The 25,923-nt window shown below is 35.8% G+C and overlaps 5 protein-coding genes and 1 long non-coding RNA gene across 9 annotated transcripts; 4 read left to right on the forward strand and 2 right to left on the reverse strand.

Annotated features, from left to right (window-relative positions):
- Positions 1–4: 4 nt before the first annotated feature.
- Positions 5–1,623, reverse strand: LOC116170713 (adenosylhomocysteinase-like; the record flags this gene model as incomplete). The annotated part of the gene is made up of 4 exons (XM_031487216.1): positions 1,463–1,623; positions 1,206–1,396; positions 782–1,123; positions 5–736 (listed from the first exon to the last, which is right to left on the reverse strand). Coding segments are annotated over exons 1-4 (1,290 nt in total), but the record flags the coding sequence as incomplete, so codon positions are not given.
- Positions 1,624–4,241: 2,618 nt separating this feature from the next.
- LOC116172002 lies at positions 4,242–4,686 on the reverse strand. Its single transcript, XR_004145570.1, has 2 exons — positions 4,595–4,686; positions 4,242–4,540 (listed from the first exon to the last, which is right to left on the reverse strand). It is a non-coding gene; the product is annotated as an uncharacterized LOC116172002 (long non-coding RNA).
- Positions 4,687–4,717: 31 nt separating this feature from the next.
- Positions 4,718–7,226, forward strand: LOC116171997 (MFS-type transporter SLC18B1-like). Its single transcript, XM_031489078.1, has 12 exons — positions 4,718–5,095; positions 5,144–5,375; positions 5,423–5,496; positions 5,544–5,691; positions 5,740–5,808; positions 5,867–5,957; positions 6,008–6,147; positions 6,195–6,388; positions 6,439–6,534; positions 6,585–6,753; positions 6,802–7,020; positions 7,071–7,226. Exons 1-12 carry the CDS (start codon positions 4,854–4,856, stop codon positions 7,149–7,151), a joined length of 1,755 nt encoding a protein of 584 aa, XP_031344938.1. The 5' UTR covers positions 4,718–4,853; the 3' UTR covers positions 7,152–7,226.
- A 76-nt stretch (positions 7,227–7,302) lies between these two features.
- On the forward strand, positions 7,303–11,109 carry LOC116171999 (eukaryotic translation initiation factor 2-alpha kinase 3-like). 2 transcript variants are annotated; one of them, XM_031489082.1, is made up of 6 exons: positions 7,303–7,364; positions 7,424–7,741; positions 7,788–9,441; positions 9,492–10,170; positions 10,220–10,425; positions 10,477–11,109. In XM_031489082.1, exons 3-6 carry the CDS (start codon positions 8,959–8,961, stop codon positions 10,807–10,809), a joined length of 1,701 nt encoding a protein of 566 aa, XP_031344942.1. In that variant the 5' UTR covers positions 7,303–7,364; positions 7,424–7,741; positions 7,788–8,958; the 3' UTR covers positions 10,810–11,109. The 2 variants fall into 2 exon arrangements, with proteins under 2 accessions (XP_031344942.1, XP_031344943.1); XM_031489083.1 differs by having other exon boundaries at positions 7,424–7,708.
- A 5,516-nt stretch (positions 11,110–16,625) lies between these two features.
- Positions 16,626–19,608, forward strand: LOC116170584 (alpha-methylacyl-CoA racemase). 3 transcript variants are annotated; one of them, XM_031487084.1, is made up of 3 exons: positions 16,626–16,657; positions 17,775–17,898; positions 17,948–19,608. In XM_031487084.1, the coding sequence occupies exons 1-3, from the start codon at positions 16,641–16,643 to the stop codon at positions 18,989–18,991; spliced, it is 1,185 nt and encodes a 394-aa protein (XP_031342944.1). In that variant the 5' UTR covers positions 16,626–16,640; the 3' UTR covers positions 18,992–19,608. The 3 variants fall into 3 exon arrangements, with proteins under 3 accessions (XP_031342944.1, XP_031342943.1, XP_031342945.1); XM_031487083.1 differs by lacking the exon at positions 16,626–16,657 and adding an exon at positions 17,215–17,255; XM_031487085.1 differs by lacking the exon at positions 16,626–16,657 and adding an exon at positions 17,482–17,728.
- Positions 19,609–21,435: 1,827 nt separating this feature from the next.
- Positions 21,436–23,228, forward strand: LOC116170586 (V-type proton ATPase subunit d). Its single transcript, XM_031487086.1, has 4 exons — positions 21,436–21,648; positions 21,697–22,205; positions 22,250–22,504; positions 22,554–23,228. The coding sequence occupies exons 1-4, from the start codon at positions 21,528–21,530 to the stop codon at positions 22,713–22,715; spliced, it is 1,047 nt and encodes a 348-aa protein (XP_031342946.1). The 5' UTR covers positions 21,436–21,527; the 3' UTR covers positions 22,716–23,228.
- The last annotated feature ends 2,695 nt before the right edge of the window (positions 23,229–25,923 follow it).

Raw genomic sequence — 25,923 nt, forward strand, 5'->3', positions numbered from 1 at the left:
ATCTGTAGTGGGTAGGTTTAAATGGACCACTGACTGGTACACCCAAATACTTCGCTTGTTCGTCAGTAAGTTTCGTTAGCTTAACACCAAGATGGTTTAAATGTAAAGCTGCAACTTCTTCGTCTAATTTCTTTGGTAACATGTGGACACCGATTGGGAACTGGCCAGGTTTGGTCCACAGTTCGATTTGGGCCAACACTTGATTAGTAAAAGAATTGGACATAACAAAGGAAGGATGACCCATGGCACAACCGAGATTGACAAGTCTACCTTCTGCTAGCAGAATGATGTGGTTACCGTTGGGCAATTCGTAGTGATCTACTTGTGGTTTAATGTTAACCTTCTTCTTTGCATTTTTTTCTAGCCATAGAACATCAATTTCACAGTCGAAATGACCAATGTTGCATACAATACTGTCATTACGCATGTTCATGAAGTGTTCTGCGCGAATAATGTCTTTGCAACCGGTTGTTGTGACAAAAATTTGTCCCTCTTTACTTGCTTCTTCCATGGTTGTCACCTCGTAACCTTCCATTGCGGCTTGAAGTGCGATGATAGGATCAATTTCAGTGATAATTACACGACCACCAAAAGCTCTCAAGGACTGTGCACAGCCTTTACCGACATCCCCGTATCCGGCTACGACACAGACCTTTCCTGCCAACATTATATTGGTTGCACGCTTGATGCCATCAGTCAATGACTCTCTGCATCCATACAAATTGTCAAATTTACTCTGCAAATGTTACATTTATTAGCGTCGGTGAAAGTGGATTTTTACCTTTGTAACTGAATCATTAACGTTAATGGCAGGAACTTTAAGTACATTTTCATTGAACATTTTGTAAAGATTGTGGACTCCAGTGGTAGTTTCCTCACTAATTCCCCTACATTCCTTAAGATATTCTGGGTACTTGGTATGAACTAAGTTAGTCAAATCACCACCATCGTCAAGAATCAAATTAAAAGGTTTTCCATCAGGGAAAATCAGTGTCTGCTCTATACACCAAATGTACTCCTCGTCAGTTTCACCTTTCCATGCAAAAACGCGAACACCTCGTTTGGCAATTGCAGCCGCCGCGTGATCTTGCGTACTGAATATATTACAACTTGACCATTGAACCTACACACGAATTTTAATCATTTAACCTTCACCTCTTGGTTACAATTGTAATGATAATACAATTGGGTAACTAACAACTTACTTCGGCACCTAATTCGAGTAAAGTTTCAATAAGTACAGCCGTCTGTATAGTCATGTGCAGGCAGCCGGCAATTTTAGCTCCCTTTAAGGGCTTTTGGGCGCCGTACTTTTCCCTTATGCTCATTAGTCCCGGCATTTCAATTTCGGCGAGGCTCATCTCTTTACGGCCCCATTCAGCAAGACTAATGTCCGCTAAAAATTTGAATTAATAAAAACGTAACCAAACAATATCACGTGGTTTTTTATTTACAAACTTACCGACTTTGTAAGCTGGTGGAGACATGGTAAGTTTTGTAAGTACTTAACACTGAAATTGAAAGTAAAGAGAAGAAAACCTTTATAACTCGGTTTTCTATAAAATGTGCTTTGGGAAGGAACGCATTTGATTTTATATTTGAAACGTTGCAACTGCGCATGCGTGACAACTTAATGGTCAGGGCCGTACTGACGTCCACAGTAAACAATTGAGGATGGTGCTGAATGCTGTTCCCAGTGGGCATTGAATTTATATGTATTATAAATTCAATGCAGTGGGTATGAAAGGCATTCTGTCTTCGAAGAAGTCAACGATATTTTAAACGATGAAAAAGCTATGGTTCTATAAGTGGAATTTATTTCACCGAGCCCGCAATCGTTTTGCGAGACAGGAGGGATAATCATGCATTTAATTACATACATGCACACAACTAAAAAATACACGACTAACCAAATTAATAACATACTCTATAAAGTAATCTTAATTCAAATCAATATTTAGAATGGCAAAAGTTCTAGCTTAGGTGTGCCGTTCATTTTAATTCAATACTTTAAATAACATTTTAATCGATTCTAAGGTGTCTAGGTAATGCTATATATACTCAGGGTTTTGAGTCTAGAGCTTCTAAGAAAATTAGAAGATTCGAAGAACATTGAAGATGGTCCTAACATTTTAAGGAGAAGATTCTAGGATTCATTTGAATGAAGAGTATGCTGCAAAGATTTGCGGGTTTCATACTGTATTAGTTGTACGCATAAAAGCATAAAAAGTACCATACTACAAAATCATAAACGAAACCAAAAAGCTTCGGCTACAGCCTTCGCTATTATATTTTAAATATTATATTTTCAAATAAACTAAAGGACTTTTTGAGAGCTACCCCTCCAAAAGTTAATAATTAACTTTTTTTCAATCTTCTCTCAATAACCACAACAACAAAGATGAAATGAATAGTTTTTGGTATGTTTTCAGGTATGTCCCGTCTAAATTTGCAAAAACTTAAAAAAAAGTCTTTACTTTGGCGCCGAATTACCTACACCTTTCACCTGAACTCGTCCGTTGATCAGTCGCCTTTTACGACATGCAGTGTCTCTGCAGTAGGGATATTCTTTCCCGCCCCTACACGGGTAAACGCTAGACGAACACAACCATTCCAAAGAAAATAAACCTGTGCCATTGAAACCACGAATGAATTTTTTTGATACCTACACGGACTGTGATAAACAATTGGAATCAAACGAACAATTGTGCAGCCATTACAACATTTTTAACGCATTTTCCAATTCATGTTGGAAGGTGCAACGTTTAATACTCTAACTCTAACAATAAGCTGATTTGAAGCAGTATAATATGTCTTATTAATGATTAAACTTTACGTACTTAACTAAATATGACAATGGTCATTAAACCAAGAATCCATCTTAATTATCATCTTATTATTATTAATATTCTTAATATGATTTTGGACACAGCCGATGTCTGAAACTAGTCGTAGAATTTCTCCGTTTGTATTAATCGGTAATTAAAGCATTATGGGGGATAATGGTTAGGTACTTCATTGATAGGACAATGGTCAGTGTCACTACTTAATTCAAGATTATGAACCTGAAATTTTAACAAACTGTGATTATAAAGAAAAATTGAATTTAAGATATACTTACAGTTATATATTAAAGAATAGTCTTTGGTAATAGGTATAGGTAACCCCTTACAATTAATGTATGTATCGTATATGGGTGCGATACTCCTTACTCCCTAGGTACAGACTTTTCAGGTCGCATCAACTGCCGTCTGTGTGACGTAACGACAGTCGTGGTATGACTCCCGGAACCGCCAGCTTTACATGCCCTCCGAAGCATGGTGGTCAGGAGATGTGACTGCGTTAAAAAATTTAATAAATATTTAATGGAATATAATATCGTGTGATGTGGGATACAGAAGATCAAACCAATAGACGTATTTTATCATCGTTCCCATTCTTGTAAACTCTACTGCAGATTCCACTCTAATTCTTGCAAGCGGATCCGATTTTCCCAACGCGTAGGCTTAGTAACCGCCATACATGGCATGGTATGTTCAGAAATTCCAGAAACATGACAGACTCAGACTCTATAAAATCCTCTTATCATTGAAACCTTAGTACCTAAGTACTTCCAAAATAGTTTGGAAACTCTTAAACGGTTCCAAACTTCAAAATGTCTAGCAAATTTAGGTAAAGACTATGACGACTTTAGAGGCTTTGAACAGAGACAATGTTTTTTTTTTGCGTTTTATACTACACAATAAAATAATAGAGATAATGTGATGGGTGTGGTAAAAACAACTCACAGCTCATACAGATAGGTAGGTATCGCTTTGCTAGTTCGAGATGATCAAATTTTAGGTCTAGTCCACCGACCTCACAACATAAGTTACTGTTGCAATTGCTTAGATAATCGTTTTATCTTATGAAGTACCTAGGTAGATAGGCATGGCTAGTTAAAGGAAAAATCTTCTATCAGAATTCCTTTTTTCCGTAAGTGTCCGTAGCTTCCACTTTATGCTGTTTACTGTAAAGATAACACACAAATAGTATTGATAAGAGGAAATATTGCTTGTTAAATTTCAGTGTGACTTTAATTTTTACACGTTTTGTTCTTTTCACACGGCGTGAAAAAGTTACTCTACTGCAGTTGGTCACTCGATATCTTTGAAAATCGTCACTACCGTAAGTATCAAAACTTGCCCTGCAAGACTATTGCTATCTCATGCTTAGATATAAATCGTAGAAAGCTCGGAAAGTCCATCAGCTATGTTTATTGTAACAAAGTTTACACTTTACATATCGAATTTTCCAGCTGACATTACCTCCTTATGACCATAGGTGTAACAAAACGCATTATCCTATCTATTGTCTCTATATGCTACTTATCGAAAATGTACAAAATTGCTCAAACTTGATTATAATAATGAAAGATAACGATAACGTAAAACTATAGGCGTCCCAGACTTTTTAATCTTGAACTTGCAAATGCCACACCATGGCGTGTGTAGATATTAAAATATTTGGAATTGTATCAAACGGAGCATATCCTTTGTACCTAGTCATATCATTTATATTAACACAAGCAAAATTTTGTAAATAACGTTATCACCTTGACCTCAACTAAATATATAATTCAATTTACACAGAGCTCTATTTTACGCGCTAGACATCTTTACTGCTGGGGGGAACGAGACAAAGCGGATAGATCAGTTTCCCAGTGCTTACTATGTCAAGTAGAACATTCTCAGTATAATGACTCGTGTTTGAAATAATCTAATTACCGCTTTTACTTGACAAAATCCGGATTAATCGATCTGTTTCCATGACATCATCACTTAGAAGATTAATGTTTAAACTTATTTGTTGATATGTCCACAGCGGAAAAGTTGAAAATGGAAATGGAAGACAAATCGTTGTATAATACCAAATCATCCGCGGAAAGTGAAGTGCACAATAAGATGTACCATAATCAGCTAATGAACAGTTGGGCTACCGAAGAAACGGGTTGGTACAACAAGGAGGTTAACGCACGAAGCAGATCTTTAACTCACTTCTCACTGGATTCATATGCAATGATGGAAATAAGTAGGATAAGGGATAGATTGTTAAGGTGAAGAACGATTACGGTTAGGGTGTGATTAAAAGCTTTTGGTTTCAGAACTAATGCACGCATAGAACGTTCCATGTTTAGATACTTCAACAGAAACCAAACAATGACATTGTTATCGTTGGCTATAGTCGACTTCATGTGTTTTTGCTCAATGTCCATAATGGCACCGTTCTTTCCAAAAGAAGCGACCGAAAAGGGTTTATCCAACACCCTTTCGGGCTTTGTGTTCAGCTTTTACGCACTAGTCATGTTTGTGACGTCTCCAATTTTTGGAAAAATTGTGAGTTTAACATTGTAACTAAAAGATTTACTTTCTGCATATTTCAGTTACCTTTGCTAGGCGCAAAATTTTTATTCATCTCAGGTATCACTTTAACTGGTACCTGCAATATACTTTTTGGGTATGTAAGTTTCGTATTGTTGTAACATGTAAGTAGTTTTTATTTAGATTATTGGAATACGTGCAAGACTACACCCTTTTTAGTACCTTATGCTTTGTGATCAGAGGATTTGAGGCTGTAGGGGCCAGTGCATTTTCTACTGCCAGTTATGTATTTGTCGTTCATAGTTTTCCCGAAAAAATAAGTTCGGTTTTGGTAAGTACAGAGAATAATCTGCTTTATGGATTGATGAGGCTTTTTTAGGGAATTTTAGAAACATTCGTGGGTTTAGGCTTGAGCGTTGGTCCAGCAATTGGAGGGGTGCTGTACTCGGTAAGTGCGCCTAATGTAAGCGAGGCGCATATCACTTGACATATTATGTTTTAGACAGTTGGGGGGATTTCAGTTGCCATTTTTTGTTTTAGGGGTTGCGATGATTGCGGTAACCCCAATAAACGTTTTCCTTCTACCCCCAGTTAATGGTAAACGTATCTACGTATGAAATAATATACTTTACAACCCTTTCTTTTAGATTTCGTCGTTGGCACCGGTGGTGGCTCCATTTTAAAGCTATTGAAAGTTCCAGCTGTGATTATAACCAGTATAGTAATTATAGTGATCTCTAGTATTTGGGCATTTCTAGATCCTACCCTGGAACCACATCTGCGAGAGGTAAATTTTTTTAAGCGCTTCCGATGTTTATAGTAAAGATTCCTTAGTTTAATTTATCGCCGGAACAAATTGGTTTAATCTTCTTTCTGTTTTCTGCGTTATACGGTATATCAAGTCCGTTCTGGGGATGGTTGACCGATAAGTTCAATAACCATTGGTCGATGATGGTCATAGGTATGGTTTTTGCAGCCATCGCTCTTTTAATTTTGGGACCATGTCCATACATACCAATATTAGTCAAGTGAGTAGGCACGTAAATTTAAGGCCGCTGTAAATTTAATATTTTCACAGCACGATTTGGTCCAATCTTCTCGCTCTCTCAATCTTGGGAATTTTCGTTGCGCTAGCTTTACTGCCAGCATTTCAAGGATTGCTAAAAAGCGCGATGTAAGTATAAACCCGGAAAAAACATCTTGTTACCCACCGCGTTTCGACAGAGATGGGGGATGTGATGACTCATTGGCCACCTACAGTTTGGTAGCGGGAGTTTGGTCGGGCATGTATTCTTTGGGTGAAGTGATTGGACCTTCACTTGGCGGCTACTTATTGCACAATTACGGTTTTGGAGTTTGCTCGACTGTAATGGCTTTAATAACTCTACTTACGGTACGATATAGTTGTCCCAAAAGGATTCACCTTAATACCACTTTTTAGGCTGGGCTGTTGTCGTTTGCGTTCCTCTTCCTCAATTTTCAAAGCAAGAGTAAACGAAGCAATAGTTACGAGTTTTCTGATAGCGGCATTAACGAATCGTGGAAAACCGATGATCATGAAGGAACCCCATTATTAAGCTCTAGAAGTAACCTTACACAGAGAAGTTACATAGAGAAAAAGGTTCACTACTACGAAAGAAGTAGGAAATACGATTATTTGGTACGTTTCAATCGAAAATGGTATAAACAATTAATGGATAATTCTTTTAGTTAGGAAATTTAGATAGGAATCAAGTGACTGACATTCGTGGAACGATCTCCATTACACCAAAAGGCGCGTGCGAAATTTAATTAGGTATTTTGTAAATGCGTTATATAAATAGGTATCATATCATATATTTATAATAAAGTTTCTTAATAGTTGTATATATATATTAATTATCCTCAAGGCCACTACTGTAGTACTCGAGATTGATTATATAAACAAGCGGTTAATCGCAGTGGAATTTTTTCTACAGGCTTGCTCTGTGGCTCTGTGGATGTTAAGCTACTTGGCTACTCTCAGTAAGTACCTATACTACACAAATTCATTGCAATTGAAAATGTTTACCATTTTCCGATAGCTGTGACTTAAAAAATGTGTCATCCAAACGGTCAAGCTTTGATCGCAGAACGGTAGCTTGATGAGATTCGTGTGGAAGGGGTCAAAGCTGGCGTCCGGTATCCTGAAGTTTCCAAGTCCGGCACTGTTCTGACGGTGGACTTTGCAGCGTTGGCAAGAAATGTATTGAATGCAAAGGACGTATTTGACTCGGCCAAAAGAACCTAAGCGGTACGCTTTAAAATGGCTCTACCACTGGATGAGAGATTATGGACGGTTTCAAAAACGTGGCGTCGTAGTGTGACTGGTAGGTATGGCATGATGGACCATTAAATTCTAGGTAAGTGTGCCGCATGGCCGTCTATGTTGAATCGATGAAATTTCAGGCGAGGATTGTCTAGGATGTGAAGTAGGTACACCTGAAATCAGCAGTAGGTTTGGTATCTGGATGTTGGCAGATCAACATTAATTTTAGCTTAGTAGATAAAGTAAAACAGTTAATAATAATAATAATAAATAGTCTTTATTGCATTAAGAAAGAATATATAAAAAAAATTATGAAAATTAAATGCGGGGCGAGATTCAGTTACAGGGGGTAGCTTCCCTGTAGCTGCTCTTACTTTGAAATTCTTATTTCAAATGTCACACGGAGCACGATATAAATGACGTTCAGAACATATGACAGTTCTGTTTCTATGGAAAATACCTAATCTTAATAATAAATAAGCTTTATTTTGCGCATAATAGAAAATAACAACAAATAATCGTATATTATATTACGGCCTAAGAGCTCTATGTGACGTAAATCGATACAAAAAAGATTTATCAGAAAAAGGTAGTTCCACTTGACAGATCGTTATACCGGGTGGTGGCTTGTACAACGCCCCATAAGAATTTCAATAGTAATTTTTTCATTTCTGATTAATGGACTTCCCTAATTATTTTAGAGATAAGATCCCAATTGCACATTACTTATTCAAAAATCAATCATAGTTATATTCTAAAAATTACACACATCAGACATTATTTTTTAAAAGAATTCTTAATTATACCAAAGAGTACCCATGGTAATGGTACGCATATAAAATTAGTTTAGTGACTGTCTGCTCCCAACGAAAAATAATAACAGTTGGAGTTTGAGGACATGCATTTTAAAGTATTATAGGAGATGCCTGATGTTGAATGAAGAAATTAGTCAGTTTCATGAAAAAGATGATTTCCTCGAGCCCAACGTGCCAGTGCTAAACAAAAATTACATCATTTGTCTGTGGAAACTTAATAGTATAAATTTTGCTTCGTAGTTTACATGACCGTTTGTATGTGAATGTGACTCACTTTTGTTCTGTGCTTTTGTATAACAGTTGCATCATTTTTCTAACCCAGTTCAAAAATATTTTTTCATCAAAATGTTCCTTAATTCAAGAAAATTTTGTTAAAAAATCATATTCAAACTAACTAATCTTAAGTTTGCCATCGATGTCATTACAAAAAGTAAAGAAATAGAGTCGACGGTTTTTAGGTTACGTACACGTCTAGAAAGTTCTAAATAGTTCTTTGATGGCAAAATCGGGAATGTCAGGAAGCAAATCCAATGAAAAGAAGGCTAGTAATAACCGTCCAAAGAAGTCATCCACGCTGGACGTTAAGAATCCTACACCGGAGACTATTAACAATGTAAACACTGTTTGTAAACCCAAACCTACGTCAACACCGACTAGTATTCTAATCGAGTCTCTAGTCAAGAATTTGTGCTCGATATGTGAACCGGATGAGCAAAAGTCGGAGAAAATTTACAACTTCATTTGCAGTAAATTGTTTGAAATGAAATTGGTAGATGAAAGTTACAACATGATCGAATTTGAAGGTATGCGTAACCAATACCAACGCGCTTTATATCACTTAGTTACGTCTGCTATTGGTAAACAACCAGTACCTTCACTGCAAGCCTTTTGGCAAAATAATGACATCACTAACGAATGGTCCCATTATTATCGAGAATTTGACGAGATTGAATATATAGCAGGTGGTGGTTTTGGGCAGGTAGGTGGTAGAATAACTTCACTGCACACTGCTCTAATAATATTCCTTAGGTTTATCGTGTAAAGCACAAGTTGGATGGGACAGATTATGCAATTAAAAAGATCGTGATACGTTCAGAAGGAATTAAGTCCATTCGTAATTACCTTTCAGAGGTGAAGACGTTTGCGAGTTTAAATCACTCGAATGTTGTCCAATATAAAGCAGCATGGTTGGAGTTGGGTGGAGCTCGTAACAAGCAGGTCGACAACAATGTATCATATACAACTGAACCTTCTGATCACAACCTAATTACTGGCGATGCAGACCAATACATTTACCCAGACGCCGCGACTGAAATGGACACATTTACTCAGAGAATGGAGGAGTCTGACTTCGAAGTTAGTTTCCAAGCCACATCGGAAATTCATCAGTATTCGCAATCTAGTAATAGCATTTTTAATAGCGATAGAAAAGTTAGAAGAAGCGCTCGGGTGAAGCGTAACAGTATTTCCGAAGGCGGGAATGCCATTTGCAAACTGGATGAAATAGAGAGTCTATACGTGCAGGCGAAAAGCGAGTTGAAATGGGCTACTCTGTACATACAGATGGCATTGTGCCAAACAACTTTAAGACATTGGTTGGAGAAACGCTATGAGACTGAACACAGTAAGGATTCAGCTTTAATTTCCGTAAATATGAATCAAGTTCACTATGATTCTGTTATGGAAATTTTAAGGCAACTTTTGTTAGGTAAGTTGGCTGTGTTCGCCTTTGACAGCACCAACACTATACTTTTTAGGTATAGAATACATTCATTCGAAACGGATCGTGCATCACGATATAAAACCAAGTAACATTTTTATCCAAATTGATAACGGTCGACTATTGGTGCAGTTAGGCGATTTCGGTTTGGCTTGCCCGCTGCAAAGTGTTAAACACAGTTTAGCGTTCGGTACAAAGCTATACGCTGCACCAGAACAATTGGCGGGAAAATGCGATTCGAAGGTAAGATATGCTCTGTACTACCGCCAAGTTGAATAATAAACATTTTTTTAGAGCGATATGTATTCTCTCGGCATTGTTTTGTTTGAGCTCGTTATGTCGTTCAGTACGGACATGGAACGTATACGTACCATTACGGAATTAAGAAGAAACGGTCTCGGTTCAGATTGTTTAGCTTCAAATGCTCAATTCACCGCGGTAATTAAAGACCTGATGGCGAGACACCCGGGCGATCGTCCCGACGCTACAACCCTAATGCAAAGGCTCAGGTTGAACCTTTCCGAGTCGGACTTGGTGCAGGAGTTACGTTCTCAGTTGGCGCAAAAAGACGACGAAATATTGAGATTACAAACTATACTAAAGAATGCTGGGCTGCACGCTACTTAGTTGGTCAGGGGAAATTTGCACTTGAAGTTTACATTTCATTTCAAGAATTATCCCACAAAAATACGTCCTGATTGACTTGGATGGATGGACGGGCGTGTGTCTTGCAAGCAAATGTTATTATTGCACTGCCTAATGTGTTTTTGTTTTATAAACGATACCAAAATCATTATAGCCATTATTTTAATGATACTTAAATGGTCGTACAATTTTGATACTCATATTTTGTACAAGTCCATGACTGAACATGTTATCATGTGAGATATTGTGATATTAAAAACTTAATAAAGTTATTACTTTTTACTGCTTTGTGTTTATTACTCTGATTATTGCATATAAATAGGTTATTGCATCTTGATTAAACTTTTGAATTTGTCCTGGTTGTTACTGTACTCTTCTGGAAACCCTTTGTGATACGGTATCCCTTATTTTAAAAATTTCTGCCAATTTTCTAAACAAGCATACCATTATCCAAACCCAAATAAAGCGACAAAATATCCAAAAAATATATTTGGAAACTATACAATTTGGATATCTTGTCGGTGGCGCGACAATATTTTCAAATTTCCAACTATTGTAGACAAAAAATTCAAATTTTTGGACTTAAATGCGTATGCACTAGTACTGGTAGAAATTGAACTCATTTTGACTAAATGAAATTCTTTCATGATGCTGCAGTTTAACCAGTACGAAGGCATCGCGGTATCGAGCATCGAGTTATTGCCTTGGAGAAAGGTCTTTAAAAATTCGAGCTAGCGTGGAAAAAACAAGTACCTATATATAATAGGGTCATTAAATCCCAAAAAGACACAAAACCTTCCCTAATTTAATAGACAAATGTAAAAGCAGCGACTAGTTTCGACCAACGATCATCTTCTGGTTTGAACCTGAGTATGAATTTGTCGCTTTCGATGGCGTCTTCCACCTACGCCCGACTTTTCATTTATTAATTAAATATAAATTAATTTTACATCATGGATCTAAAGACTACATTTAATGACGATATATTTTAATGTTATAGTTTAATTTTTATCGTTTTTTCCCCTTGCTGCTTTTCAAATTTTGTAATGTGTACTTTGAGAATGTTTAAAAAAATTTTAATCTGTACCTTTGAATATAGACTACCATTTTATAATCAAAGATCTGTACTCTCCTTATTGGATAAAATCCTTATTTTGATCCGGCTATTAGGTACACATGACCCAAATTGTAGGGATAATTTCTGATGTACATACACGCATACAACCGGATTTATCATTTATTAAACATGGGATGCTGCAATAGCTATAAAACAATTTGTTTATCATTTTATAATGTATTACTTATTGAGGATTGCGGAATCTGTGTAAGTGGTATACAGCTCCTGCCTACTTGAGGTCTTATTGTACATATAGGTGGAAGTTGAGGAGATAACAATAGGAAAGTATTTCGATTTAAAAGATTATAGAGATTTACTTAATACCGTTTTCCTAACAGGGGCGCCGGAAGAAAATGCGCTAGGGAGGGGCCCTTACATTTTTGAAATAGAAAATGTTACCCAACTATTTTTAAATTAGTAAATCAATAGGATACGCAGCTAAATCATATATCCAATAAAAACTATTGGTGTAATAGGTACATATTAGACACAAAACAAAACAAGAACAAAAGTAACAAAGTTACAGTAGTTTACTAAAAAAAAATGAAATTAATAGCAAACTATATTATACAATTTGCTGTGGTTAGTACAGATACCACCCGTACACCGGCGCATATGCGCGTTCTACCTTCTTTTAGGTCTAACAATATGTGTACCAACTTTGGTTCCAATCGGTTCAGCCGTTTAGCCGTTAATGAGAGTTTAACACACTTGTGCATATACGCTATTCTCCCCGAAAGTTTTTCAGCTCTTCTTTTTATATCTAAGAATATGCGTGTACCAAATTTGGTTACAATAACAGTACACTGTACAGACAGACCGACATCATCAAAATTTTGTTGGAATCGGAATCCTGGTGCTTCAAAACGTGTATTTGCGTAAAAAAGTTGGGGGGGGGGGTCTTTTTTTACCACAATGCAATACCTCCCTTACTAACGTGCAGGTGATAAAAATTACAGTCTGTAAGGCAAATTCGAGGGCAAATTGTAACATTTAACTATTTTACTACTCAAAACTATAACTAAATTACCAACCATAATGTTATTGATTACAATGTGGAATGTAGAGTAGGGTAAAACAATGTAGGTACCTAATTATTTCGAAAGAATAAAAATTCCTCTGACGTGATGATTTTGTCTGCCTGTGCGTCTGTTCCTCGTCTAACTCAAGAACGAAAAGACACAGCGATGTCAAATCTTCGCCAATCGATTTCTACGAGTTCGAGAATCAGTGCTATTGAATATGAGCCGGATGAAAAGTCTGGTTTCACAATACGAGCTGAGTAACAAAAAATTCCCCTACTGAATCGTATGCGATTCTTCGTATATTCATCACTTTATGTGCATCTATTCCATAACAAGTTAAAAACTTGGTCACTCGCGACCAACGAAAGCGCATTTTCCTCGCACAGAATCGGTAATAGTTCGGGAAGGGTGACTAATCCAAAAAGTCTTTTGCCGTTCTGGTCTTGAGGCTGTGCTACACAGTATAAGAAACACACCACAACGAAAAAGCCTAAAGTGGAGGACTAGTAATGGTAAAGACGGACAAAGTGCGGACAATAGCGTTCGTTTTTCTTTTAGAAAATGCGCTAAAAAGCGCCGAACCGAAATATGTAAGTGACATGACAAATTGTCATTGATGTTTTTCCAAAACAAACAGCCACCCTGCGGTCTTCGGTTAATTTAATCTCTATATAGTCTATAACTCTATACAATATGCATGGGAACTTTATGGACATTGAAGTAACTCAATAAGGTTATAAAAGGTTTACCTACTTTTGCTTTGTCACCGAACAGCGATGGGACAGGAAAAGGTGGCTGTATTTTGGTTTTATTGTGAGCTTTCAACATTTTCTAAAATGGATTAAGTGATTTCTCAAATCCCAGGGAGGGGCCCGGGCCCCTCCTTGCCCTTTAGTAGCGGCGCCCATGTTTCCTAACACAAATAACCCAGCGTCCCTAACAAGTCCAACATTTATTTTTTTGAGCATCGACATTAGCTACAATCATTGAATAAAAAATTCAATGCTACAATTAACATGCGGGGTGGTGGCTTGACGAACGCACCATAGAATAGGAATTTCAATAGTAATTTTTTAATGCCCGATTATTGACTTCCCTAATTATTAAAAAATGGGTCCCGTCCCGTTTTAAAGTAGATAATGCCATCATGGAATTATGAAATCAAACGAAAAAGCGCCTGCATTTGCCAGCAGCATTGATTTATATTGTGTTAATCAGTGCTTTGTTTGATCTCAAAACTGCCATAAGAGAGCATTAGTTTATACCGTGTGTCCCAGGGAGAACGCACCATATAGAGACTTTCGCGAAGGATCCAGCAGGTCTTTGATATGTAATTGAAGTTAGCGTTCAACGTAAGGTACGTTATTGCGCTAATTGCCTGATGCTAGAAAGAGATTGGAGTACTACGTTAAAGAAGCTCATTTCAAAGACCTCGTGGATACTTCGCGAAAAAATACATTACCGTTTCCCTATGGTGTATCCTATACCTGGGACACACTGTATGAATCGCGTCGTAATTTTGTTTTTGAATTTCGGAATTCACATCAACAAATTCGATATGAAAACTTGCAATGTATTGTGGATCATCGAGTGCAAAAAATAATCTACAAACATATGTCACTTCGGCATATAATGCGCCGAGGGCACAAAAAAGTTTATTCAATGGTTAAAGGTTAGTTGCAATACGAGTAAATCAATTTGAGAGGAAAAATATACCAATTACTCTGAAATTTAACATAAAATAAATGACTATACCTATATACCTACTTTATTAATATACAGTGAATTTTTTTTAAATGCGAACATAGGAGTTTGCATGCAATGTAATTTGCCTATGTTCGATTTAAAAAAAACACATCAATCTATTGAGTAGTTCAAATGAGTAGTAGATACAAGTGACAGCTGTCACATTTTTAAAAATACCGCCGTCCAATTTAATTACGAAATCGGTTGTTTTTGCTTAGAATGTCAAGGAGGACACTTCGAACATTTATTGTAATTGTTTTCGTTATTTATTTTCTTCATTTATGTATTGAATAGATCAAATTAGTAGAATATCAGGTGCACATGAACTACAAATAATTGAAGGTTGGTTCACAATGAGTTGTGGTGTCAGTGCGTGCTCTGGGAGGTCATGTTATCGTAAGTTTAAGAAAAATGTATCCTACAGTTGCTATGGCCTCACATGGCTTCTTTAAACAAATCTTACCAAGTGCTCTTCATCATAAAGACTATAGAATTGCTGTTCATAGTCACACAAGTTGCGCGTTTTGCTGGTGGGAATGTGAACCGCGCACACCTCATAGATTGATGTGTTTTTTTTAAATCGAACATAGGGAAATTACATTGCATGCAAACTCCTATGTTCGCATTTAAAAAAACTCACTGTATATAGAAGTCGAGGCAGAAAGTGATGTGGATAGACAAGCAGATGGCAAGACTGCAGTTGAAGATGGTATTCAAAGTGGATCTTTTGTAATGTTTGCAAGAAAAAAGGATGAAAGAATTGGTAGCTTCGTTTATGAGAACAATAATGATACCTCTGGCAAAAAAAAGACACCCAGAGATATGGATGAGAGTACAAAATCGCATTACCTTGGTTGTGCCTGCTGCAAAGATACTGTTACAAAGTGAATAGGGTAGGGTAGAATATGAAGATTAAGCCGGCCATACACGGTCCAACGCCGTCGTACGATCTTGTCGAATTCGACTAAGTTGTACGATTTTTGATTGTGTATGGGCACATCCGACTAAGTTGGTTGGATGAGAATGAATATCAAACTTGTCTGAGTGCTGCAGTACAATCGAGTTGTATGCGACGCAGTTGGACGAAATTGGATCGTGTATGCGCGCTTACAATCAAGTCGGTCCGACAGAATCCGTGTACACAGCGAAATTAAAAACCTTTATTATTATTATATTGTGTTAATCTTAATATTCTTAATGCAGTCAGTTAGAGTATAAAATTTTTGTTTTTTGAGTAACCACTCTTTACTCCACCACCTTCTCTTACGTTTCTTATTGTTTTGATCTAATGCACAAACTGCAAGCGTTCCTAATACAACAAGATCATCCGACATAGTCGCAAGCACTGTTGAGTACAGTGTGAACGATCTTTTAAAAAAAATCACATCCAACTCTATCGTACGACGTTGTTGGATCGTGTATGGTTGTATTCAATTTTCACGATTTTCGTACGACAATTCCATCCGACATTGTTGTACAACGGCGTTGGACCGTGTATGGCCGGCTTTAGACATCAAAGGGGCGGATTACTCGAGCTATTCTATAGTTTGATGCATGGCCTAATTATTATGCTATGGTTTGATGCACTCAGACTGACTTAGATATTAGACCAAATGTGTTTATCTTTAAATGTTACAACTTCACGTGTGACATTCATGTAACTACTAATACGTTTATTAATCGTATCTCTACCATTTTAAAGTTACTAAAAAAAGTTGTTTTTGAAATAGGTAACATCCCATTAACGTTGTATCTATATAGGTATAAGTATGTGAAATGTGGACAAAGCGCACGCACATAAAGCTTTAATTATTCATTAGAACTGAATAATTTATTCAATGTTACAACATAAGCACAGGGTACCACACCTCACATTAAAAATTAGCACAAACAACGGCAGTTGTAATTTTTAGAAAACTACAACCATGCGAGAGAAAAAAAGGTAAGTATTGTTTTTTTATTTTATTCATTTAGTTAATATTATTTTGATAGATAATTGCTATAGTTTGCTGTTTGTGTGACCTGCAGATTATGTTTCTTTTATTTGTATGAATTCCTAGGTATACAGTTGTCAGTTTAGGATATCTGTTTATATATAGTTATTGCAATAAATTAGATACCTTTTTACAATTGTTGAGTCATACATACCATTGAATTTATAACTTATAAATTCAATGGTCATACCTACACCTGTCCCTTTTCTGGGGTAATACCCAACCCAATACTGTTGCTAGATTATTGTTGAAGAAGAAAATGTGTCATTAGTTCCTACATCTATCTATATAGTACTTATATACATAGGTACCTAGGTATTTGTTATTATAGTATTTTGTCTGTGTTACTATTGTTATTTTCTTACTTTATTGGCGCTATGTTCACAATACCCATTGTTTATATAGTATATTATGTTTTAAATATTTATGTTATAAGTATATCTTGTTACATTACATTTTACACATATGACCTCATCCCACAGTTATAGAGCTATTATTTTATAAGTGTGATGATTTTTGGATGTTTTCATCATGTGATGTTTTGAGGTAAGGTAATGTTAATTGCACAAAAAAGAAAACATCACATGTTAATCATGTACCTATCGACTATCGTCCTGGAAAACAATTGACTATAGGGGCTAACGACTTCAGGCTTGGCCTTTAAATTAACCTATGACCACAAGGATTAATACAGTCATACAGAATAAATGAACATGTTTATGCATTTTCATGTTATTTACTGAACAGTAGACAACATTTGAAATAGTTTTATTAACCTAACCAACTCAAAGCACAAATTAAAATATTGTGTTAGAAAAACTTCGGCCTCCTTTCTTGATTGCTTAGAAAGGACTATATAAGTACTGCTTAGTTAATTAGCTTGATAAGAAACATAAATAAAGTAAGGTGGCTTATTTATGGGTACGATAAGGACCCACATACACATAAAAAGCAATTCAATGAGATAAGCTCACAATTTTAGGGTTAAAGTTGAAACATAAAAAATTTGATATGGTTAGGTAAGTTCAAGTTAAAACCACTTTTAAGCGAGCATTCTTATTGTAGCAACAACCTTTGTAGTATGGCCTTAAAGGGAATTAAGGTACTCGAATTCGGTGGTCTCGCACCGGGCCCATTCTGTGGAATGGTGCTGGCCGATTTTGGTGCTGCAATTACACGGATAGATCGAGTACGTATTACCTTAATTAGCTGAATGTTATGAAAATGCAACGTTTAAGATTGGGGCAAATGTTGAGGTTGACTGTGTTGGCAACGGGAAGTCCTCCCTCGCGTTAAATGTAAAAAGTAAAGAAGGTGTTAATATTATCAAGAAGCTAAGCAGAAAATCAGATGTTGTGATTGAACCCTTCCGGCCCGGTGTAATGGAGGGCTTGGGTCTTGGACCGAAAGAACTACTACAAGAAAATCCTCGATTAATATATGCCCGTCTAACCGGCTACGGTGATAAAGGTGCCTATTCCCCACGTGCCGGACACGATATTAACTATCTAGGACTATCGGGAATCTTATCATTGTTCGGACGTGCAGGGGAAAATCCTATTGCTCCGGTTAATTTGGCAGCCGACTTTGCAGGAGGCGGCTTAATGTGCGCATTTGGAATCATTCTAGCATTACTTGAACGACAGTCGTCAAATATGGGGCAGGTAATCGACTGTAATATGGTTGAAGGTGCCGCTTACGTAGGGAGTTGGTTGTATCGATCTCAACACTTACCAATATGGGGTAATTCTAGAGGAAACAACATACTCGATACCGGTAGATATTTTTACGAAACTTATGAAACGAAAGATGGGAAGTATATGGCAGTGGGTGCTTTAGAACCGCAATTTTATGCACAAGTATTGAAAGGTTTGGAGTTGAAAGACGATGAAATATCTCAATTTGATGACAATAAGGCGTGTAAGAAGGTATTTAGGGAAAAATTCTTGCAAAAAACCCAAGCCGAGTGGTGTAAAATATTTGATAAGACTGATGCTTGTGTTACACCTATTTTGTCACTGGAGGAGGCACCTTCACATCCACATAATGCTGAACGTAACACTTTTGTTGTCAGTCATGAAACTGGTCAACTGGTGCCCGGTCCTGCACCGAGATTAAGTCGAACTCCTGGCATTTCTCGAGCTATAACTCCCGCTCCAAAACGAGGTCAGCATACAATTAGTATTTTGCAAGATTTAGGATATACATCCAGTGAAATTACCAAGTTAGAAAATATGAATGTGATTGAAACATATCAGGAAGTACCGACTTCTAAGTTGTAAAAAGACTTCTATCACATCATATAATTGTTGGTGTGGTTTGAAGATGTGTTGTAAATAGCATTTTATAAGTACATAAAATGTACAGTATGAACTTATATTTTAACCCTTCTGCTTCTACTGATTTTTTTGTCATCATATTCAAATGCATTGAAATGTGTGCTCAACCCCATGAAGAATTCATATCTAAAAATCTAAGTACTGATAAACAACATCATGCAAGTCATTTTGCATATTTTACACTGCAGTGTCTGGACTCTGGAGCAACACACACAATTTACAATGTAAAAGAGAATTATAATTTTATACAGCAATTGCAACAAATTTAATTAACAAGTGACTATTTGCGATTTTTGTCACAGCTACTAATTGACATGCAAGTTGGCGGAGCACCAACTTGTCTCCGTCGCGCATCGTTCGCACTTTGCGTTAGTTTTATTCAAAGCGTTAATGGTGACTGACTACTGACCTGCATAGTGTTCACGTATATAACTTCGCTTTTCATTGCGTTAGTTTTAATCGCCATTGTTTTGATCCAGAAACTCTCAACCATAATCTGAAACTAAGTAAGAAAATGTCACTCAAGTGATATAATTTTAAAAATACATACCTAGAGATTATTTATTTTTAGTTATTATTTTGTTACAAACGTGTTACTTTTTCATTTCATTGTTTCTTTTATTCTATGAGTTTATTTTGTTTACTTATCTTATGATGAAATATATAAACTCGAAAATGTTGTATATGATTGTGTTTCTTTTCAAATGTTAAGCTGGTCCCAAACGCTTCGTGCATTCTGCGAACGTTCGTCATAGAGCGTAGTTCGCGTAGCGTATGGGAGACCATAGCTTGTCTAGCTACGGCAAATGTTTTTCATTCGCCAAAGCTTTCCGTAGATTGTCGGTTAAAGTGTACGACTCAATGGGATACAAAACGTGGTTCGTCTAAGCTCCCACACGTTTCGTATATACTTATTATAAAATTTTGTACCTAAATATATAGTTAATAATTGCACAACAGTGTAAGAAAAGTCAAACCAATATATTGTATAATATGATACATATATTTGGTAGGATAATTGGAAATTAAAACACTTGATGATATTTGGTCAAATCGCGTTTTTTTTTAAAGATTAATTTATATTTCAAACAAAGTTCCTTATCATAAATAGGGGTTGGAACCGAAGAGAACCGGTACTGGAACCGATTAAATTTATAAGCCCCTCACTTGGAACCGGGAAAGGGAAATCCGTTTATTGTTGCCCTCAAAATTTAGTTTTAAAGTGTGGGTGTTAAACACTTTTCTTAGATTTAGCATAATCATTACTGATTATATCATTATAAGGATAAAATACATGCAAGATCGGTAGGGTAGGACTAAACGTAGCTTATGAACATGAACAACAAAAACCGGTGTCCCAAGTGTAAATTTTGTCATGCTGAAATTCAAGTAATATCAATTATTTGTGACTATATAGTACCATATTGATTATACATTGTATTATAGAATCCCTTACTATTTTTGATTCGACTATCTTAATTTTTGGTACTAGCATTGATTATACAATGTATAATCACTAGCATTGATTATACAATGTATAACAATGCTAGTACCCAAAATTAAGATAGTCGAATCAAAAATAGTAAGGGTTGGGTTGAAAAGAATGTGCGAAGAATACAATAGTTGAAACTACTGCTGAAGAAAAGGAGAGTAAAGAAAGACAGAGATGAAATGAACGCAACGCGCCATAGCTAAAGGCTAATAGAAGTACCTATACCGCAATTAAACATAGGAAACGTGAATATATGATTAAATAATAATGTATTTGAATTTTGTGTATTATTTTTTTTCCTATATTTTTAATATAGTTATAATTCTACCTAAGTAGTGCGGAACCGGAACCAATAATTATCATATGGATCACATACGATAAAGGATGGAATATAATACACGTAATTAAAATCACAAAAAGCAAGGTTCTAGAAATTTACAGAATTTTTATTATATACAAAAATAAACTTTGAAATGGGTTACTATATATACATTAGTTGTTGGCACGCACGCTTCTAGTGTTAAAGTAGCGGAAATGGTTCAATCAACAAAACTGAACAAATATTAAGGTTGAGGGAAAACGTAACGTCTCACTGATCTGTAGACACGAAAAATATCTCTGGTGACTGCAAAACTAAAAAACATGCACAGATTTGTCAGGAGATCAAGGTTCCCTTCGGTATAAATAGGAAAATTAAGTTTATCCATTGGATTTTTGACAGATGGAATCAACGGTAAAATTTTTTGGCAAAAAAATGAATTTTGACCATTTACGCCGACAGAATACAAAAACCGAATCCATACCGACTCCAGTTTTGGCAATTTTAAAATTTTTTCATTACGGATCTGCTTCAGGGTCTCCAACAAATTTGCGCAGGCGCAGTTCCCCTTGTGGCCAATCAGTTGACTGTCATATGACATTTGGGGTGAGGCAAACCCAAAATCATTAACTTCTGTAACAGTAGCAGTCAATTCCACTTGTAAAAAAATGAAAGGGTGCATATTTAATATCGACAGCGGATATTTAGAAGGTTTATGTCGTGGCTTCAAATGTGGAATTTTAAAACAATCCGACTACTTAAACTTGGTGCAGTGTGAAACACTGGAAGGTAGGAATTCTGTCTGCTAATCCCCAACTGGACCATTTATTATTTTAGATTTAAAACTACATCTTCAGGGAACGGATTATGGTACGTTCTTGGCAAACGAGCCGTCTCCTCTTGCCGTATCCACAATCGATGACAAACTACGCGAGAAACTAGTTATTGAATTTCAACATCTCCGCAATCACGCAGTCGAGCCCCTATCAACCTTCCTAGACTTTATCACTTACAGTTATATGATTGACAACATTATTCTACTAATTACGGGCACCTTACATCAACGACCTATTTCCGAATTGATTCCCAAATGCCATCCGTTGGGAAGCTTTGAACAAATGGAGGCCATTCATGTCGCCGCTACTCCGGCCGAATTGTACAATGCAGTTTTAGTAGACACCCCACTTGCTCCGTTCTTCGTCGATTGTATAAGCGAGCAGGATTTGGACGAAATGAACATTGAGATTATAAGAAACACCCTGTATAAGGCGTACTTGGAGGCTTTCTTCCAGTTTTGTAAAGAAATTGGGGGGACAACTGCAGACTGCATGTGCGAAATTTTGGCGGTAAGCTGTTAGTAATTTGTTAGGTTTGTAATGTAGCCGAATAGTTTGAGGCTGATCGTCGTGCGATTATAATAACTATCAATTCGTTTGGGACCGAACTGAGCAAGGATGATCGTGCGAAACTCTACCCGCGGTGTGGCAAGCTGAATCCTGATGGACTTGCTGCCTTGGCACGTGCAGAGGATTATGACCAAGTTAAGGCGGTAGCTGAATACTATGCAGAGTATTCCAAATTGTTTGAAGGTGCAGGGAACAATCCGGGCGATAAAACTTTGGAGGACAAGTTTTTCGAACATGAAGTAAGTTGCACTTTCTCTCCGTGTCCTTACTGACATTATTCTGTTACAGGTAAAGTTGAACGTTATGGCATTTTTGCAACAGTTTCATTTTGGCGTTTTCTACTCCTACCTAAAGTTAAAGGAGCAAGAGTGTCGCAATATTGTTTGGATATCAGAGTGTGTTGCTCAAAAACATAGGGCCAAAATTGATAACTACATCCCTATATTTTAATCATTCCATTGAGATTTCGTTTTGTGCGATTTAATTAGTAGAAGGCTATCATTTAGAGAGGAAACTTGTGTTGTAATTGTAAACCACAATTTATATTACTAGTCTAATTTTAAACAGTATTCATCATGATTAACACCAAGAAACATTTAAGACAGACTTTCACATGAACATTTAACACATGTTTCTTCTTTGATTTATAATAGGATATTATGTAATTAATTGTAATGTAAATAGTGACCATATTTATCAGTTGTTCAAATCACATCTTATTAATTTTACAAAATTACATTGAAAATGTAAAAATTAGCCAAACACAGCATCCGTTTTTGGGATGATCAGACTTATCGTCTTGTTCTAACAAAAATTCAATTTAATTAATTGAATACATGGCTAATAATTTACATTGAAATGTTAGTTCATTTGCTAGGTTTATGGAAATACCCGATAGTTGTCAGCAGCTGTTTGTAATTTTTCTGTTATCGATATTAAAAATTTAATTATTCTGTTGTATAAGTAATGGTTCAAACATTTCTTCCCTTGTAAACTACCTTCGTTTGATATATTTCACAAGATGTTAATACATGTTCGTGCATCATGTATTCTAGAATCATTATAACCTGTTGCAATTTGTGATACTAGCATCTTCATAGTGTGTGCCCTTCTTATTAAAAATGGGACGCGGAGCATGATATAAAATGCTATTTTCGCATTGTACCAGGAAAATTTTTATGAAAATACGATCATGAAAGGAAGAAATGAGATACATATAGTGTTTGTCTAGAAGAGGAAGACAGATGTAAATTAACTGTAAAAAGATGAGAACAAAAATGCTAATATGGAATATGGATCAGATCTTACAAAGTGTTAAAACAAATGAAAGATGGAATAAGGAAACGAATAAGTAGAAAGAGGCAAACAAAAGTAATATTGAAAGATCAACTTAATAAGTAGAGGAAAATTTAAACTAGAAAGTTTACATAAGAGAAATTGAAAGCAGAAATAACTCGCCAGATAAAATACTATATTAATGGCCGTATGCACAGAAAAAGGTTAAGCAGGCCTAGTTTAAGTGTAGCTTAATATCCATGGTAATGTATATTGGGACAATGGTTGCTAATGATTTTATGCTAAGCTCAGCTTAAATTTTTACGGTGCATACGGCCATTAATATAGTATTTTATCTGGCGAGTTATTTCTGCTTTCAATTTCTCTTATGTATACTTTCTAGTTTAAATTAAACAAGTTTAAATTTAAATAATCAAGTCTTTAAAGCACACACAGCGCGTCTTGCCTTTATAGATGTTGCAAGTTCTTTAAAAGACCGACCAATATTACCTATACAGTAGGTATCTTTAGTATTTTTAGTGCACTTTCACTTTTAAAAAATAAAAAGTGCACTTTTTCCCTCTTGATGTCTGCCTGTCTGTTTGTCTGAGTCACAAAACCTCCGGAACTACACCACAGTCTTTGGTATTGGTGTCATACGATCAGAAATAAAAAATTATTTTATGTCTTACTAACCTATCATATCACATTTTACATCTGTGATACGCGGGCATAAAGTACCACTTTATGACCTAGGGCATTAAGTATCACCATAGTAACTCATTTATACTTAGTGACAAAAAAAACAAATTTTTGCAAGTCATTGAAAATTAGAAACGTCAATTATTAATTGTCAATACCTACTAAATCACAAGATTGGCCTATTTTCGTATAGTTTCTGGAACTTCATCCTCATTCACGATGAATTGAATTATTTAAAATTATGTTTGACGTTTGAATGGTTTCAATCACATTAACAAATTCGAACCACGCATACTTGATGATCAAACATAATGAATTATTTTGTAAACGAATATTTACTTTGACGAAGAAAACTATTTGTAAGACATAAAATTGTGTATGTACCACGGGCATAAACTGATGTTTATACTCTCGGGCGACTAAAAAGCTCTCGGGCCATAAGCCCTCGACCTTTTTAACTCGTCGCCCTTGAGGATATAAACATCACTATTATGCCCTTAATACATAAATAACTATTATGTTTGTATTCTTCCTAAGGCATGAAATGTCCATAAGGGCCATTAAAACCGAAAAAAACAAATTTGAAAGTGCACTCTTCGCCTGATGCTCACAAAGCGGCTAAACGAATTTTTTTAATTATATACCTGCAAATAATTTAAAAATGAAGGAAATAAAATGAAATCATACTGACGTTATACTCGAATTAAGTGGGCTGGTTATTCGTAATTATTGCCATGGAACTATCACTTAACAACAAAACAACAAAATTTCGAGGCAGTTTCACATACATTGCGGTTTCAACCTTAAATCAAATTCAAGCGAATACCTAAATTTATCTTTGGATAATTTCAAAAAAATAATATTTGACATGTGTTTTGAACATTTTTGAAGTAAAAGCAAATCGAGTTTTTAGAATACCATTGTTAATAATGTTTAAATAGGTACGAAATGTGCAATTCTTTTTTTCTTTGATTTTTTTTTCATTATTTTTTAGTCTTTTCCAAGCATGTATATTTATGTTAATTAGATCATGTTATGCGTCTCATGTCAAAGAATTTTGTTTTGATTTAAGCATATTATGTCACAGTTTTACTGGAAGAGTGGAAGATCGCCTATGGCGAACTCTGTTCCATTTGTGAAAATTTTCTTTGTTTTTCACAATAAATTATATTATTATTGTTATTAACATTCACTGATTATAAAAATCGCCGTCATTGTAATAAATAAAATGACTTCGGTTGAAAAAATAATACACCGTCCATTCCGTGGCTTATTGCATAAGCAGAAGAAAAGTTGGTATACTATGACCCACGTATACTTGCATATGACTCATTTTTAAAATCGAGTGCGGTTCAACATTCAGGCGACGTCAGTTGATTGTTAATCGGCGTTTTGCCATAATGCGCACCTGTAGATGTCTCCATCTCTACCTATTCTAATTGCTCCGTAACTTCAATTTGTTCAAATAGATACCTATACTTTTTATTGAGTACTTACTCTTATTCTGTATTGGAAAATAATAAAACTTTTGTGGGAAACGTTTTTCCTACACGTACCATTTTTTGAAGACACTTCCAAAAACGCGATTTTTGGTTTGAGCGTTGAATAAAAATTTATTCAGCCCAGTTGCACCAAAAAAATTAAGCCTTGCTTAAAGTTAAGTCGAACTTAAAATCTATGG

Source organism: Photinus pyralis, unplaced genomic scaffold (genome assembly GCF_008802855.1).
Source record: "Photinus pyralis isolate 1611_PpyrPB1 unplaced genomic scaffold, Ppyr1.3 Ppyr1.4_LG5, whole genome shotgun sequence".
Lineage (NCBI taxonomy): Eukaryota > Metazoa > Arthropoda > Insecta > Coleoptera > Lampyridae > Photinus > Photinus pyralis.

Excerpts from the sequence above, each read along its gene's own strand:
- LOC116171997 (XM_031489078.1), top strand. The coding sequence starts at position 4,854 with ATGTCCACAGCGGAAAAGTTGAAAATGGAAATGGAAGACAAATCGTTG. Across the intron at positions 5,497-5,543 it reads ACCTGCAATATACTTTTTGG|ATTATTGGAATACGTGCAAG; the intron begins GTATGTAAGTTT and ends GTTTTTATTTAG. Across the intron at positions 6,754-6,801 it reads CTTTAATAACTCTACTTACG|GCTGGGCTGTTGTCGTTTGC; the intron begins GTACGATATAGT and ends ACCACTTTTTAG.
- LOC116171999 (XM_031489082.1), top strand. The coding sequence starts at position 8,959 with ATGGCAAAATCGGGAATGTCAGGAAGCAAATCCAATGAAAAGAAGGCT. Across the intron at positions 9,442-9,491 it reads CAGGTGGTGGTTTTGGGCAG|GTTTATCGTGTAAAGCACAA; the intron begins GTAGGTGGTAGA and ends AATATTCCTTAG. Across the intron at positions 10,426-10,476 it reads CGGGAAAATGCGATTCGAAG|AGCGATATGTATTCTCTCGG; the intron begins GTAAGATATGCT and ends ACATTTTTTTAG.
- LOC116170584 (XM_031487083.1), top strand. The coding sequence starts at position 17,230 with ATGTTTTCATCATGTGATGTTTTGAG. Across the intron at positions 17,256-17,774 it reads TCATCATGTGATGTTTTGAG|CAACAACCTTTGTAGTATGG; the intron begins GTAAGGTAATGT and ends TTCTTATTGTAG. Across the intron at positions 17,899-17,947 it reads CAATTACACGGATAGATCGA|ATTGGGGCAAATGTTGAGGT; the intron begins GTACGTATTACC and ends GCAACGTTTAAG.
- LOC116170586 (XM_031487086.1), top strand. The coding sequence starts at position 21,528 with ATGAAAGGGTGCATATTTAATATCGACAGCGGATATTTAGAAGGTTTA. Across the intron at positions 22,206-22,249 it reads GCATGTGCGAAATTTTGGCG|TTTGAGGCTGATCGTCGTGC; the intron begins GTAAGCTGTTAG and ends GTAGCCGAATAG. Across the intron at positions 22,505-22,553 it reads ACAAGTTTTTCGAACATGAA|GTAAAGTTGAACGTTATGGC; the intron begins GTAAGTTGCACT and ends ATTCTGTTACAG.